This window comes from Rhamphochromis longiceps, linkage group LG12 (assembly GCF_057381845.1).
Source record: "Rhamphochromis longiceps isolate RC_006_pf linkage group LG12, R_longiceps_female_GT1.1, whole genome shotgun sequence".
NCBI lineage: Eukaryota > Metazoa > Chordata > Actinopteri > Cichliformes > Cichlidae > Rhamphochromis > Rhamphochromis longiceps.
The window spans coordinates 15,030,950-15,048,728 of NC_140568.1; the positions used below are offsets into that span (position 1 = coordinate 15,030,950).

The 17,779-nt window shown below is 39.4% G+C and overlaps 1 protein-coding gene across 1 annotated transcript in view; it reads right to left on the bottom strand.

The window, feature by feature from the left end:
- Window positions 1–17,779, bottom strand: part of LOC146657074 (netrin receptor UNC5D-like) — a 289,291-nt gene that overhangs the window by 78,931 nt on the left and 192,581 nt on the right. The window contains exons 8-10 of the mRNA XM_085424935.1: window positions 13,252–13,284; window positions 6,572–6,757; window positions 2,798–3,160 (exon numbers count right to left, since the gene is read on the bottom strand). Coding sequence (XP_085281061.1) covers window positions 2,798–3,160; window positions 6,572–6,757; window positions 13,252–13,284 — 582 coding nt within the window. The remainder of the gene's footprint in view (window positions 1–2,797; window positions 3,161–6,571; window positions 6,758–13,251; window positions 13,285–17,779) is intronic.

A 17,779-nucleotide genomic window follows, 5' to 3' on the forward strand; every position in this document is an offset into this window, starting at 1 on the left:
AGGGCTTTTAGTGACCAACGTGGCTTCAGGTTTTGCTATAGGTTTTCAGTGTCATGGTGGTGGGATAGTTCCCACGGGGGAACACAGACAGGCTAACATATGAATGGCTGGGCAACTAAGCCTTGCAATTGCTGACCTTTTATAAAATTTGCAAGCAAACCTTTTTAGTAGTTTGAATGATTTTATATTTGCTGTTTGCTTGCTCTCATGTTAGTACTGCCAGGGTTGCCACAGGAGCAATACATTAAAGAAAGACATTAATTTAACACAAATACCAAACAACAGCTACATCTTCTCTTGATGTAATGATGGGGCACTGATGCTGATAAGCCTGTTAAGTGACACAGTCAGCATTTCTGCCAGCCTTGCCTCCGGGCTTTAAATGGACTTTATTTATAGCACTTTTTCCAGTGCACTCATACAGTGCTTTATAATTCTATGCATATTGTACAATGCTTTTTCTTACCATGCACACTCACGGGCTGCTGCTTTGGCTACAGCAGCTGTGTTGATTTCAGCTTGTATTATATGTTTTTACCTTCGGTGGATTTTTCATATGTTATAGTTTGTTTGTTTTTTCATTTAAATTCTGCGACTGCTGCCAGTCCATATTTGTCCCCTTTTTAATCTGAACATGATCATAGCTAGAAATCCTAGATTCATGTGACCACTCCTGGCTTTGTTACACCAGAATAGAACAGCAACCTGTTTGCAGCTAGGACAAATTGATGGTTGCCCAGTGATTACAATTAATTTCTTCACATTCAGGAACCAGCTACAAGTAGTTGCAGGGATTCCTTTCAGTCTCAAGGTGATTGTACACATCAGCTGGTGGGAGGCAACCTGTCTCCAAACTATCATGGGGCAACTTGAATGCAATCTCTCTTGGACAAAGACTGGCAAAGGTTTGCATATAATCTTGTGTAACTTATAAATGCAGACGGATTGCGAACACACATCAATCAATCTGAGTCCATCTGCGCCAATGAGTGCAATTTGGCTGCGACATGTCTTTTTGCAACAGAGGACTTAAGTCAACAGCTTGCCAACTGATTGTATAGTAGTGGTTGGTGCTGCTCTCCCAGAGCATTGGGTAGGATTGAGGTTAGGGTTAGCACACTGGTAAAGGAAACATCAGCAACCCAAAACCAGCATCCCCAGAATTAAGTCTTCCACTCCTCCTGCTGACTCTGACTTCAGAAGTTTAATGCGAACTTCGTCATAAGTAGATGGCAACAGATTGGTGATTTTTGCCCATTTATCACAGTTAATTGCCATATTATCACAGACAGATTGCATGTAATTGCCAGCTTGACCCCATTCAGTCACAAATCTGCTCTCAGTCTGCCATCAGACTGACTCCGCCTTATTGCTGTTTTATTGCTGTCTGGACGCACCAGAGTCGCTTTGAAACAATTGACTGTGAGAGGTCACTTGTTCATTGCAGTCGCCAACAATTTTCTTTTCCAGTGTGACTGTAGCATAAAAAAGTTTAAAAGATGGATAATGGAAACAAGTTATCCTTAGACAACAAAAACTTTAACTCCTCAATGTATTTCTCTGAAACAATACTCTGAAGAAATGCAAAAATAAGCTTAATATTCTGGGGTGCCTGGAGTTTAGGAGTGAGTTGGTCTTTTAAGCTATTCAAGCTATTTCTGTCTGATCTTGCAGTGACTTGAGTCAGAGCGACACGACAGACCTCAACTGGTCAGAGCTTAGAGTCTTTCACAAGTAGGGATGGGCCAGCAACCAGCTACCCAAAGCAAAATGTAGAATCTATACTTGCGCATAAATTCGTGTGTATGCTAGTGGCTGGTCTGTGACTGTGGACCTTTCAGTTGGAACAGTATGGGCTGCCTGTTCTCTGGATTCTTTCTTTTGCCATGCAAGCCAGAAAGCTCTCTGCTCCTATTAGTCAACGTCACAAAACAAATTGTGGAGATTGTCATAGGAGGTCGAGAGAAGTTAAAAATATCAGTTCTGGCGGGCTTGTCTTTTTGTTAGAATGTCACAAGGTGTCTAAGACGTGGCTTCGGTGGTTGTTGCTACATGGGATAAAATGTATCCCAGGGCCCTATGCTTATTTTTGGACCCACTGCTCTACATCTTCTCAGCTTCCACTGTGTAGTCTGAACTTGGCATTAGCATCTGCATTATGTGTGCACTTCTTTATCTCGGCTTGAGAACATGTGATGCATATTTGGGAAGCCCCAGACAAATGCTGAGTCACTTTTACTGTCAGGGCAAGAGATTAATCCTTCACACTAAACTGACAGACACATCGCATCTTTTATTTCCCCTCTGTGAGCCGCTGACCTCTGAGAAACACCCTAGCTGCTTCGTACAACAAGAAATACAGCATTCTAAGAGGTCTTTAACTTCAAGTTCAATCAGCAGTAACCTATAAATCCTGCTTTATAGTTTCTGATTCAATCGATGGTTTGTTATACTTTTACTATTGCATCTGCTGTGTCACACTAGCATTTTTTCTTTTTCATGATACATTGATATGGTGGTCCCTGAATATGCTTTGGTTAAGACAGTAATAATTTTCTGTTTTAAAAGAAAGCTAAAATGGTTGCTGATTACTGATAGGGACCTGTTTCTAAGCAGTCCTGCCCACCTTCTAGAGAATCACTCTGCTGTTTGTCTTAATGAACTGCAACAAAAAAATACTATGCTTTCAAGACGCACAGATAAGAGGAAGTAAAAAAAAAACTAAAGCAAGAAAATTGGTGGAAAATTATGGTTATGGTTTTGCATGATAGTCCAGCAACTTTTCTGTAAAGCTCACCTGTGTTTGGCACAACCAGCCTCCCTCCATGGTGACCAAACACACCGGTGGTCCTCAGCGGCTCTTTGCAGGAGCTGAAGGGCCCATTGAGGGTAAGCAGGCCCTTCTTCCTTCTGTCCATGGTGCTGCAATAGTCCCGGCTCAGATCTCGCGGGAAGGTCTCGGCTGGGGCTTTGGCGTGGAACTCCGCCCTCTCGGCCACACCTAGTGAAACCATAAAGGAGCTCTGAACTTTGACCTTGATGTCTGGCAGGGGGTCAAAGAGCTCTTTATCTGTGCTGTCCTGGAAGCAGAGGGGAGTGCTGTATGTCCGGCCCACTGTTAAGTCTGGCTGCATGGAGGAGTTGAGAAGCAACGGGTTTCCTACAGAGATGGAAAGACAGCACACAAGTCACCTAGAAGCCCTGCTCACAAGGGACCTGTATTAGGCAGGGAACTCATTTAACTAATGAATCAAAGCCCTACCTAAACAGCACTCACATGGGATAATGAAATTCACTGTTGTCCCAGATACAACTAAAAAAGGTCAAGATTGTACGATTCTGGTATTTTTTAATGCCTTGATTTAGGAAAGAAAAAAAAAGAAGAAGAAGAAATTCAAAGATGTTTAAAAGCTGAAAAACATCTTACTTAAATTAAATATTATCCAGGCTCTCTGTCTGCAGCACAGTGCAGCAGATTACATTCAACTGAGTTGTCATTTCACCAAAAAAAAAAAGAACAAAATATTAAAATCAGCGTTAATATTTAAAATTAATACAAATATCTGGATGTCCCCAGATAGCACTGATCCAGGTCAGTTCAGGTTTAAAGGCCACATCGCTCGAAAATTCTTGCAGCTGACCAATGAAATTCCAGCAGCAATTAAAACAACATGCCCGGGCAGGCAGCCGCTACATCAGAGGTAAGGGAGCACAACCTGGACAGAAGGTCCAGGGCTCTGAGCCACGGTCAGAGCGTTAGATTTAATTACCAAGCACACCCACAGCTTGATCTCCATAATCCATCTGCTGGAGTCAGCTCCTCTGGACACCCAGTTGTCCTCCTGAAGGACAGGAGGGAGGGCCACGAGGATCTATGTGACCGCTCTGTAAATGAGGGGAGTCCTTCATCTCCCAGCATGAACCCAGCAGCAGCCTACTGAGGGAGGTGAGAGGGAGGCGTCTTCATCTGTGACCATTAGATTTGACAACGCTGCCAAACAGAGCAAGGAGCACGCCGCATCGATTTGGCAGACGTGCTGTGCCCCTCGATGAGCCAGCCAAGATAACAGTGAAGTCATTGAGTCCTTGCTGCCCAGCTGTTGCCAGGCGAGGGGTGCAAAGCAGGAGGCTAATGTTGTTTTATTTTTAGGGAAGTCATTAATTACCTGGTATGTGATTTGTGATGAGCATCTTGGAGTGTGTGTTGCTTTTTCACTTATTCTTTCAAAACTTTATCCCTTATTTTTTCCTGTCACAGTTAAAAGGTTGCTGGTTTAATTCCAGGAGAACATATAAATCCCTTTTAAGATGATGGCAGGAAGGGTAACCCGAGTACCCTGTACCCTGAGCAAAGATGTGTTCACTTGAAAAATTACCACTGTTTTTGTGAAACGTGGTCAGTTCTGTTAGTGTTAGAATATGTTAGTGAATCAGTTTCTGTATCAACAGCTTGTGGTTGCTACACCTACAATGTGCATACTGCCATGTCTCTATTTGTCTTTATAAGGAAACAGGTTGTTGTTAAAGAGAAGCCTACACTGCTAAGGGGGGAAACAACAAACAAAAATCAAAAAGCAGGAGAAAGTCAGCTGAAAAAACTGAAACAATGAAGTCCAAAAAGAGAGCCAGAAAGCGAGTGTAGGACTGACATAACAAAAAAACAAGAAAAACAAAACAAAAAACACCATCAACCATTTTTTCCATCTAAAATTTGGCATTTCCATTACCAAAAAACAAGGTCTAATGGGTTGTCTGCACTGTTGGTTTGTTATGTTTTGTTAAATACAAGAAAATTATAGTTTTCCCTCCACAGTTTGAGTATGGTGTCATACTCTCCTCACCATGTGGCAAAAGCATGAACCATGTTCATGAAGTAAATATTACAAAACTATATCAAAATAATATATTGTTACAAAATCCTCAGCAGCTCTTTGAGTGCTCAGATAGAGTAGAAAAGCGCTATATAAGAACCAGTACATTTACCATTTACAGTTCTGCTCACAGCACAGCAGTGTGCCTCTGTGTACCATGTGGAAACCACTGCAGTATACTGTATTAATATCATTGCAGATTTAACATACTTTATCATTCACCACTCTAGTGCCTGCATTCCAGATGACAAAGCACCAGCACATATGATGCAGGTAACATTACCTGGTAATTGCCACTAAAGATGATGTTCCCAAAGAAATTGATAAAAAAAAAAAGACGCATTTTTCATTTCAAGTGAACCCACAGGCAGCTCTGCTGATATTCTGGCTCTTGGTCAGAGCCGCACTCTGGTGGACATTACCCCTCTGCAGCTGACATTCGATCACTGCTAAATTTTCTCCCCTCCGGTCGAGTGGAGAATGATCTGATTATCGCTTGAGTGTGCATCTTTAAGAATGGCGCAGTGAAAATGGAATGGCAGTGGTGAGATGAGAGAAGTTAATGAAATGTACCTCAGGTTGAATACCTTGAGGGATAGGTTTGGAATTGGGCTTCTGATTAAAAATCACTCAGAAGGAGAAGTAATGCACAGAGACAGGTTCAGGTCCAAAGACTCATTCTGCACTCTGATAGCAGAGAGCCATCCGAAAGCATTTAAGAACTTCTTTAAAAAAATTTCTTGCTAGTAATTATTGGGCATGAAAATGCTATTAAGATACAATTAAACAAAAACTTTGTAAGGTCTTTCCATCCTCAAGGAAGCATTTAATTTCTTGCCATGTTTATAAAAAGGATTGTAAAACTTTAACAAGCAGGCCTGTATAAAATGCCTCAACAACTTCCTTCAAAAGAAACTGCGGGAAAGAGATGTGGAAGAAGGTGTTCTACATTTCAATAGAAAATGGAAAGGAGTGATTGTGGCTGGTCGAGGGCACAGCAGGCAGGCTGTAAGGAGAACTGGCCTATTTAAATAGGATTAATGACCTGCTGAATGTAGACCTGGTGTTTTGTCTCGCACCTTTCCAATGCCATGACAACGGGTGGGGCTAGACTGGCTCCCTAGGCCTTGGAGGTGCTGTGGGGTAGAGTGTAGGCCCCTAATGGGACTCTTCACGGATGCACTGAGGATGAATCACCTGTCAGCGCCATGGCTATCACATGCACTAACCCAGAAGTGTTAGGAACGGTCATGTGGATGCCTGTAGCGAGGCTGTCTGAGATGGCCACAGTCGTCAACCAAAGTTACCGCTGCACCCAACAGAAATTGAATTGATGTTCACTGTTCCATACCCATCAGTGGCTTAGGCCAGTGTAATCTAATGGAGAATATTGGTTGCCTGACATTCAAATGTGTGGTCTGCAGGGAGGAGGGGTGGTAGTATAGGTGTCTATCAGAGATTGATTATCTACCACTTCACAATAACAGACGAGCAGGTCTGTCAAAATAGAAGGACTAGTTCTTTCGCTGATTATGGAGGGATAAATCCTAAGCAGATAGGGAGGCTGCACACATTCTGCTTGATGCAAACAAATGCCATCAATCACCTGGTGGCCCTGTCAGAAAGGTCTGTGATGATGCTGCCGTTTGGCCTTGTGGTCGCTGTCTCGTGTCAACACGCAGTCGAAGGCACTCTCTTACCTTGTCTGGTGTTCTTGAAGTTGAAAGACTGGAAACCCCCGGTGAGCGCAGAGGAGTCAATAACGTCCACGCCGTACTCGCTGTGATTTTTCCTGTACAGCATGACAGCCACCACAAGGATTGCAACGGTGATTATGCCGGCTCCAAGGCCTGAGTACAGAGCCACATCATTGGAGCTCTCCATACCTGAGACACAAGACACACACAAAAAATGGCTACCTTCAATTCTCTTATTCCTCAAGAAGCACTTCAAGTAATGGCCTAAGGGAATAGGACAAAATAATGGCCAGGCAATCAATGTCCATTTATGTTGCTCAAATTCAACATAATCAGTGCTTTAATTCATTGTTTAGGTACTCTAAACAATGTTTAAAAAGAGCAATACCACTGTGACTGTGGGTCAAGGCTACATTAGATACTGTCCAACACATAACTGAAACAATCTCAAACTCAGTTGTGGGCAGCATAGTTGTATTGTGGGTTCAAAAGATGAGAAATGCTTGGAATACAATGTTCTGCTGCAATAATCTAACACTTTTCCTGTCCAATACTGAATAGGTCAACAAAATTCAACATTTATGGCCAAGCTTCAGTCTAATGGAACTGGAGCTCAGCGTCAGCTATAAAAGTAAACAAATGGAGAAAAATGGAGAAACTACTTTGGTAGTGACAAGTTTAGCAAGAAAATAAGGTTAGGTTAACCGGCTAGCTGCATTGCTGAGTGTTGATGATTTTGTCAACGAATTTACCCAAACCTCAAAACCTAATCTATGTAACTCACTGTAGCTATCCAAATTGAATACTTTATCAACTAACATTAGGAACCAGACTCTCACAGCTAGATAGTATTTAGCTACCAGCTGTAAATAGCTTGAATTTTCACAAAATCGTATCTGTAATATAATCATTTAATAGTGTTAAACAAAAACAAGACTAGCATTTAGATTCTGCAAACTATTTTTGCGCTATTATACTGATACTGAGGGATACAGTATGTGCAATGTTCTTCAAGTTGTTGTAGACCTACATTGCACAATACACCATGATAGTGTAGATCAGCACCATCTAATATACGTCTTATCACTCTCACTCTTTTATCCGATGTTAGCTTGCAGTGTAGTGCCACAAGCAAGGAACAACAGCTCACTTAACAATTAATACCAAGGTTACCCACAGATCCTTTAAGACTGTAATGTAAATAATTTTATCAGCCACATTTTATTAATTTGCAGGATATAATTTCAGTTTTAATATTATTTTTCTGTAAATGAATCACTTTACCTAAACAGAAAGAAGCTGACCCAGTGAAAGACTTTTTCCTTAATGTTGTGTAGAAAAGAGCATCGCCTTAGTTGTGATAATAAAGACCCACAGAGAGTGAAGATGAGATGGAGAAAAACAGTGGAGAAAATGATGTTATTATGTGGACATACAAGAGCCAATTCAAGCAAGTTTTGGGTTAGTATGAAAATAAAGCAAGAAGGAGGAAATGAGGTATGACATCCAATATTCACATGGCAGCTAGAGAAGCTACAGTGCTACAGTCAAGTTGATATCAAAAGATATCTACTTGACTGTAGCACTTTAATAGCACTGTAGGTCTTCTTACTCCATCCATAATTTTACTTAAAATATACTTACTATACTAGTAAGTGTCTTACTAGAAATACAATTTCATTATTTATTTATTTATTTATTTATGTATTTAAATTGTTTTGGAGTCGTTAAAAATAACTCACAATTGTCCTCAGATTTTTCAGATTGTCACTACAAGGCTCCTGTTTGAAACTGCTTGGGCTACATGCATCTTGCTTTAGTAATGCTTTACCACTTTGACCCTGATTGTTTTTAATGCTTGATTTTTGGTTGTTTTCCAAAAAAATGAAAATTGCGAAAGTAATACCACTATATAAAAGTAATGACAAACACAGTTTTACCAATTATAGGCCTATTTCTCTACTGCCTCAATTCTCAAAAATTCTAGAAAAACTTTTTAATTCAAGATTAGAAAAATTCCTTGAAAAACATCAAATAATAAATGTTGGTCAGTATGGTTTCAGAACGCAAAGAACCACTTCAATGGCGATAATTGAGGCAGTAGAAGAAATTACTGATACACTGGATAAAAATAAATATGCAGTTGGTATTTTTGTTGACCTCAAAAAGGCCTTCGACACAATCAATCACTCAATTTTACTGGATAAATTGGAAAGATATGGTATTCGAGGGAAAGCTGGTAACTGGTTAAAAAGTTACCTAACAGGTCGGGAACAATATGTTAGCATAGGGCATTACCATTCAGAGAAACTTGGTATTACATGTGGTGTTCCCCAAGGGTCAGTGTTGGGACCAAAACTTTTCAATGTATACATAAATGATATTTTTGATGTTTCTCAAGTACTTAAACTCATACTGTTCGCAGATGACACCAACATATTTTTCAGTAGCGATGATTATACTGATCTTGTAATGACTGTAAACAGGGAGCTAAAATTAATAAAAAAATGGATGGACATAAATAAATTATCATTAAATATAAATAAAACTAAAGCAATGTTTTTTGGTAATTTAAAATATAATATAGAATTACCAATTATCATTGAAGGTGTACCAATTGATAATGTGAGTGAAAACAAATTTTTGGGAGTTATAATTGATAACAAAATTTCATGGAAACCCCACGTCAGACACATAAAAACCAAAATTTCCAGAAGCCTCGCAGTTTTGAACAAAGTGAAACAATTCCTTGATAAAGATGCACTTCGTACTCTGTACTGTACCCTGGTTCTTCCATATCTTACATATTGTGTGGAAGTGTGGGGAAATACATATAAAAATACAACTAATCCATTAGTCACAGTACAGAAACGAGCACTGCGTATTATTCACAAGGCTGGTTATCTAGATCATACTCACAAATTCTTTCTTCAGGCAAAGTTACTTAAATTCCAGGATCTGGTTAATTACAATACATCCATAATTTTGTATAAAGCTTTTACTAAACTTTTACCGGCAAATTTACAAACTAGATTTGAAATTCGAGAAAAGGTTTATAATGTGAGAGGCTTTGGAGAATTCAAATTACCCAGAACTCGAACAACCCGTAAAGGTTTTTGTGTGTCTGTATGTGGTGTGAAAATCTGGAACAGTCTGAGTTTACAATTGAAACAATGCAAAAATATTCATAGATTTAAATTTCTCTACAAACAGTTGGTCTGGTCACAGTATACTCAATGATGGGTTTTAGTGTGCTCTGTAATGTCTGTCCTCTTACCATTGCTGGTATGGATTCCAAAATAAAAAATAAAAAATAAAGTGTGCGTATGTATGTACATATATGTACTTGTGTGTGTAGATATATATGTATGTATATGTATGTGTGTCTGTTACTTGTAGTTATTACTGCCTGTTACCTGTGGTAATGCAATTTATAATTTATATATTCTGTATTCAGTTATGAAGGCTCTAATTGTTGGTTGCGAGCTGCCGCTTAGATGCTTGTATCTGCCCGGGGCTGTTGATGGGTCTGTATGCAATGATGGGCGTAGCTGCGGGAAGTTTATTGTTTTTTTTTGTTGATGAGTGAGTATAGGGGTGGGATTTAATAAGTTTTCTTCGTCCCACTCCTTTTTCAGGCAAGTTTTGTTTTTTGTTTTGTGTATTTTATGTTCAATATAGGTATTTGTTGTGCCTGAAAATGAATAAATAAATGAAATGAAATTACAAGTGCCTCTGCATCATATTAAAAGTTTAGTTTAACAAATCTGATTTTACTTTGAAAAAGTACCATCAAGTCATCCATTATCTAGAAAATGTGATAAATAAATACTTATATCAACTTCATACTTTACATTCATCATTTTATATTTAGCCAAATGAATCACAATCAAACAAAGAGTGTAGGGTTGAGAAATCAAAGGTTACCACACACACACACACACACACACACACACACACACACACACACAGTGTGTGTGAGGAGTTCAGTCATTTGGGAGGGGCTCAGAGTAGAGCTGCTACTCTCACATTGAAAGGGAACAGCTAAGGCTGTTGCCTTCTGGGTAAAGTTTTCCAACTGGGCATATCTTACTGGGAGGAGGCCTCGGTGTAGACCTGGGACCCGCTGGAGAGATTACATCTATCAGCTAGCCTGGGAAAACATTTTCCTTGGAAAAGCTGAAGTAGGTGGTGAGAGGGAGGTCTGAGCTTCCCTGCTGCTGCCCCCATGACTTCAGATAAGTGGAAGAAGATGAATGATTTTTTTTTAAATTTTAGATTTAAATTTTTATTTTGGTGGTTGTCATGAATTTTCAAACAGCCTACATCACTCATAATGCACGACACACTTTTCAGTGTACTTTATTCGTTTTTCGGATGTTAATTTGTCATATTTTAGTAATACATGAACTTCTTTTGTAGTAATATTTTTCCATATCATATTCAACCTCGCTTTATTTGAAGTGTTTTTCTTCCTCATTTTCTGGAGTATAACGTGCAATGTTGACAACGCGTGATGTGAGTTGTTGCACATTTAAGCACCATGATTCATTCTTGAAGAATGTGATTAATGGTTTAAAATGCCTTTGTTACTTTCGACATGTTCCTTTAACTTGTTCTGCAATGTAACTTAACAGCTGAGTGTTTCTTAGTTTTAGACCAAGTTTGTCGACTGGAACATCCGTAACCACCACAGTCAATTTTCAATCAAACAGTCAAGATGTTATTGAAGTGCAGACTTTTACTTTTAATTTAACAATAACAGCCATTTTCAGAGACTCAGTGTAATTGGAATGAAACATATGGAGCTGATCCCAGTTGCTGAAGCTATTCACTGTAACTCTCAATATGAGGTCCCAATAGATATCAGTACAATCGAAGGAGGCCATCATTACATTGCAAAACAAAGCAGTGCCATCGGAGTGATAGAAAAAACTTTAAACTGACCAAATAAAAAATCTGGTACATTCCTAAAAAGAATGGATGCAACAACACTAAAAGCCCCAAAGGACCACAGACAACAACTGCAGTGGTCGTTCACAGAGTTCCTTCTTTCGTTAACAACAGTTTCTTCAGAGCATCTAACCAAGTAAAGAGGTAGGATTGTCAAAAGCATATCAAAAGTTGGCTACATGAAGAAAAATCTTTGAAGAGATGAAACTAAGATTATCTTGTATCACAATCATGGTAAGAGGACAATATGAAGAAGGAAAAGAGCAGTTTATCACAAACTATTAAATATAGTGGAGGCATGAACGAATGGGCATGTATGACTGCCAGTGGAACACAGCCATTAGTGTTTATTGATAATGTGATTGCTGATAGACGCAGCATGAATTCTTAAAGGTACAGGGCTATATTCTCTGCTCACGTTCAACCAAATGCTGCTAAAGTAGTCAGACAGCACTCCACAGTACAAATGGACAATGATCCCAAACATACGGCAAAAGCAACCCAAGTTACATGTCAGTCACTTGATCGTAACCCAATAGAGCATGGCTTTCAGTTACTAAAGAAAAAACTAAGAGAGAGAAACCCACGAACAAGCAGCAACTGAAATAACTGCCAGGAGAAAACCATATTTAGTGATATTCATTGGTCTTAGACTAAAGGAAGGCATTAACTACAAGAGATTTTTATAAAGATTAAAAACAAATCTTTATATTTCAAGTCATGCTTGTTTGTCAAATTGCTTTTGAGACTCTGAGAATGGGGAACTATGTGTAAATATGCTGGTAATTACTAAATAGTTTATGTAAAATTTTTCTTAAAGTTTTGTTAAACTTGAGCTGGAATTTTGTACTTGAACTCTATCTTTATCTTAGTCTTGACCTTAACTTAGTCTGGTTTAAAAACCACCAGGGTGTAGCATATTGGAATTAACTAGAAAGAAAATGTCAGTCAAATACTTACAAACCTAAATTTTGTGACTTTGTGAGAATATGGTGAGAGGAGTAGACCATAATGTTAAACTGTGGCATATTACACTAAAGCTAGTAACAGTGAGAGTGATTAGCCTTACTGTCTTTAGACCTACTGGTCTATGTCCAATAGCTGTGATGGATATCTCACAGGAAAGGCAATCAGACCCCATACAGTGATTGCTTGCCACATATAAGCTTTATGCAATCCCCATTCAATCATTTAAGCTTTTGTAGTAGGCACAACTTTCATGTTGAAGTGGCAACCTAATGGAGCTACAATAACACCTGACAATCACTTACTTGGACTAACTCTGGCAAGTGATTGAACGCCACCACAGGAATGCAAGGACAGCGCTGTAAATTGCTCAAATTAGCTCATTTGCAATGATTACAAATCATTAATCCTCCACAACATAGCACATGTTCACTTGTCACAACCAATATATCTCATGGCTCAAAGTAGAAACACAGCTGTGATGTCACGGTTGTCATAAAAGTTCAGCACTGAATAATGACATGAATTTGTAATGAGCATTTGCTGGGTTAACACCAGAGCTGCTTAGATCAAGGTGAACTAAATATTGTAATTCATAATGTGTCCATTTCCAGAGTATATGCTAAGAGAATGCAAAGGACTGTCACTCCTCTAGTTTGCCTATAGCATTTCTTGCGCTCAAAATTAAGGGCATATAACATATCAATGGCAGGTGGGAGGGCAGGGGAGTAGAAGATGAAAGAAATCCACAGTGGAAGACTCACTTTGAGGTTTAACGTCATGTAGCAGCTTTCGATCTGCAAAGACAGAGAGATAGAATGAGACAAAGAGGAGAGAAAGTGGTGATTAAAGTCTGAGCCTCTGTGAAGTGACTATCAAATGTGGTCTCAGATCCAACACCCTGAACAGAGGGAAGCTCTTCTACTGACTGTACTTACAAACGATATATTGGATCTCATAATGGCCTGGAAGGTTTTAATATAGTTATCAAAGCATCACAGATAAAGAAGGTGAGGTATAGATTGTATAAACTCATCTCTGAGTGAACTAATGATCTCTAATGTTTGAGGACTGAGTCGTACTTTTCTACCAGACTACACTGATCACCCATAACATTAAGACTAGAGCTGGGCGATATGAGATTTTTTCATATCACGATATGTTTTTTTCATTTCAGGCGATAACGATATCTATCACGATATAAGCCAAATAACTATATTTGTAAGATTTAAATGTGCCGTTGCTCACAAGTAAAATGTGAAATAATCAGCAGCTTGTTTTTATTTAAATATTTATTTCCCATAATAAGTTCAACAGGGTAGATGTACTTAAGGAACATGAGACTTTTTCAGATAAATAAAGGCAAATATTGCAAACTACACAAAAGGCAGCCGCTAAAGCGTTTAAGTTTCAAAACAGAACAAACGAAACAGACTAAATTGTCAATTCCACTTAGAAACAAAATATTAATTCTAAAAATAAATCTTAGTTTGTTTTACAGAAGAACAGACAAAACTGACTAACTTTTGTCAATATCAAATAAACTGAGAACTAAAAGGAAATTCTCAATCTCTCCTTGTTGTATAGCTTAGCTTTTCAAACAGTTTTAACAGTTACTTTAGTCTGACAAAAGCCGAATGACGAATTAGCGCTTCCAGTCAGAGACTGAGGCTACGTCCACACGTACACGGGTATTTTTGAAAACGGAGATTTTCCGTTTTCGTTTTAAAAAATAATCCCGTCCACACATAAAGGCAGAAATGAAGGAAAACGCTGCTATGAACATGCCAAAGCAGCAGGTGGCGCTAGATTCCTAACCGTGCAGAAATGTTGGCCAATCAGAAGTCTAGAAGCCTCAGTGGGAAAAAGTAAACAAAGCTGGGGCATAGAAGCAGAACCGAGTCATATTTGTGGAGGGACAGTAACTGTGTGTATATTTAAGCATTTAAACACTGCAGAGAGTAGAATTAACAGTAACAGTATTGTAGAAATTCATTTCACCGAAACAATAACGTGGCGCAGTGTGACGCATGCACCAGTTTATTGTATTTCCAGACTTGCTTTCGGCACAATTTACAGTGCACGCTACTCTGTTTTTTGTCAGACTTGAAATAGCCGAAATACCTTCACACTACGGAACTTCTTTGGCTCTTCCGTTCGACAATCTCTCCGGCATTGGAACCATTATCTGTTTTCTCTTCGGTCACGCTCGGTTGATTTTTCTAATCGGCACACTCATTTCCTCCATTACGCGCTGGCTCCATTACCCGCTGGCTGCTTCCCAAACAAACACACGTGCGGCTTGGCACTTGTGCTGTACGTAACAAGTCACGCGACGTGACGCTGCGGCTGTGATTGGTTCGGCTCTCCTTTTTTTTTTTTTTTTTTTTTTTAAGAGGACAAGAGCGGCGAGGTCTATCGCGATAGCTTAATTTCTCTATCGAGTAAAAGTTATATCGCGATACATATCGTTCTATCGCCCAGCTCTAATTAAGACCACTGTCTAACTGTCTAAAATGATTATCTTATTGCATTGCAGTGTTCTGTTGCCTTCCCCAAACTGACAACAACATTCTTTTGGGGGATACAATGTACCAAATGCACGCTGCACAAAAAAAACTGCTCAGAATCCACCAAGAACACAAAAGGAGGCCTATTGTGAGCTTTTGCAGGATGCACTGGAACAAGCCAGGTCCACTCTGGCCTCACTCCCACCAGACCCAAAGGAACTCACTGAATTCAGGTGTTACAATCGTTTCCATGGCTGCAGGTGTAAAACAAAATCAAGCACCAGGCATTCAGGCAGCTTCTACAAACATTTTTAAAAGAATGGGTCACTCTACAGAGTGGTACCATAATAGGATGTCACCTATGCAACAAGTCCAGTTTTGAAATTTTCTCACTTCTAAATTTTCCACAGTCAACTGTTAGTGGTACTGGGAATAACAGCAAGTCAACCACGAAGTTGTAGGCCATGTAAAATCACAGAGAGGGGTCGGCAGATGATGAGGAGCAGACTGAGCAGAGGTCGCCAACTTTCTGCAGAGTCAATCGTTACAAACCTCACAAACTTCATGTGGCCTTTAGATTCGTTCAAGAACAGTCAGTAGAGACCTTCAGAATGCATTTCTATGGCTAAGCTGTTGCATCCAGGACTTGCAACACAAAGTGCAATGCAAAGCTTCAGCTGCAGTTGTGTAAAGCACATCGCCACTGGACCCTAGAACAGTAAAGACACATTCTCTAGAGTGAGGAATCACGCTTCTCTGTCAGGCATTCTCATGGATGGTGGTTGCCAGGAGAACAGTAGATGTAAGATTGCAGTGTGCCAAGTGTAAAGTTTGGTGGAGGGGGGGATTGTGGTCTGGGGTTATTTTTTAGGAGCTGGGCTCAGCTCCTTAGTTCCAGTGCAAGGAACTCTTAATGCTTCAACATACCAAGATATTTTGGACAATTTCATGCTCCCAACTTTGTGGGAATAGTTTGAGAATGGCTCCTTTCTGTTCCAAGATGACTGCAAACCAGTGCAAGGTGCATAAATGAGTGACTATGATTTGTGAGTCCTGAACGCAAAGCAATAAAACACCTTTGGGAAAAATTAGAGCGGATACTGTGAGCCCAGCTTTCTTATCCACCGCACAAACATGCTTCTGGAAGAATGGTTAAAAATTTCCATAAACACACTCCTAAACCTTGTAGAATGCAATTATTTCTTTGTTGTAACTGTGCTTATTGTCAGTAAATCTTATAGAGTTGGAAAGACTTCTTATTTCCCCTAAATGGTGCCACATTTGTAAGGAAAATGCATTTCTGGGTAAAGCAGCAGAGTTGACTATGTGGGTTGTGCCTATGAAAACCTGCCAATCTCTGCCAATGCCAAACAGCTTATTCTGCTACTGACTCTTCTTTTGAAGATGCCAGGGACATCGCGAAGTGGGTGTCCCCAGGAGAGTTCACCACAAGAAGAATCTTCCACAGTTTTGCAGTAAAGGTTTGCAGGAGGGTATGGACAAAAGCTCTCTACCCAGACAAGTAGAGGAGGATGGACTGACCTATAGTCTTCACTTCAACCCCATTGAACACTTGTAGGATCAGCTATGTATGTTGTTGATGTCAGAGTGACCAGCACAACTGACATGACTGACTGATGACAAACGCTGGTTGAAAAATGAGATGCTATTCCACAGCTGGTGACCAGCATGAGGAGGAAGTGCCGGGCTATTGTGGTTATAAATGGTTTCTCCACATCCAAAGGAGGCCCCTGCTTGATAAATGAATGAATGATTAAACTGCCAGTATGTCTGGTTTCTTCAGACTTCTTAACAAATCCCATACACAGCACCAAACAAGACTCAATAGCAGAAATAGTTCTCTGGCATTAGCAGAGAGCATTTGGTCTCTTATTCGTGGGTGCAACCCGCAGACTCAACTCTGCTGCTAAACCCACAAATGCAATTTCCTTACAATTGTGGCACCAAAAAACAGGTGGTTGCTTTTCTTGCCAAGAAAAGTTAGTACAACAAAAGAAATGAAATGTACTAAGTTTATATGTATGTTTATATCATGCTTATTTATGATAGCAGCAAATAGCCAGAGTACTTAAAAAAAACAAAAAAAAACCCCAAAAGAAATAAATAAAAAGTACTCTGAAAGTTTTTAGTGATGTACTTGCACAAAGAAAGGTTCCTGTATCATAATATGTTTATATAGTCCATTTTACAATGATGCTAACTCACATTTTGGCAATTGTTTTTGGCTGTTGTTACACTGGAGCTGCCAAGTTGACTGATAGAAAAAAGCTACAGTGTTTTTCAGTGTTAAGATTGAGTGTAAACATTTACAAGCAATCCAAGTCAAGCTGGTATTAATGAATGTATCTCGATTTATCTACTATGTTTCTCCAATATCTGTTTGCAAACATAAAAAAACTGATAAAAGCTAAGGATCTGTGGTAGAATGGACCAAATGGACAGAAGTCATGCAATAGTCTGCGTAAAGCTGAATTAGCATTACTTGCACACTTGTGCATAGAAGCAAGGTTTAGATTTATTAATTACATTTACAGCTTATTTAACTTGTTACTGGGACCAGCTCATTTGATTTTAAATCACTTCATACCAAAATAATAATGAAATTATATTTCACACATCAAACATTATTTGAAAGTAGTGACTGGCTGACTCATGACAGGTCAAGGGAGCAGTGTACAGAAGAAAGAGTGGTGACATTATCATGGACTGGGAATCTGTGTCAGTCCACACTGTGGCTTCTTTTTCAATTCACACCTCCTCT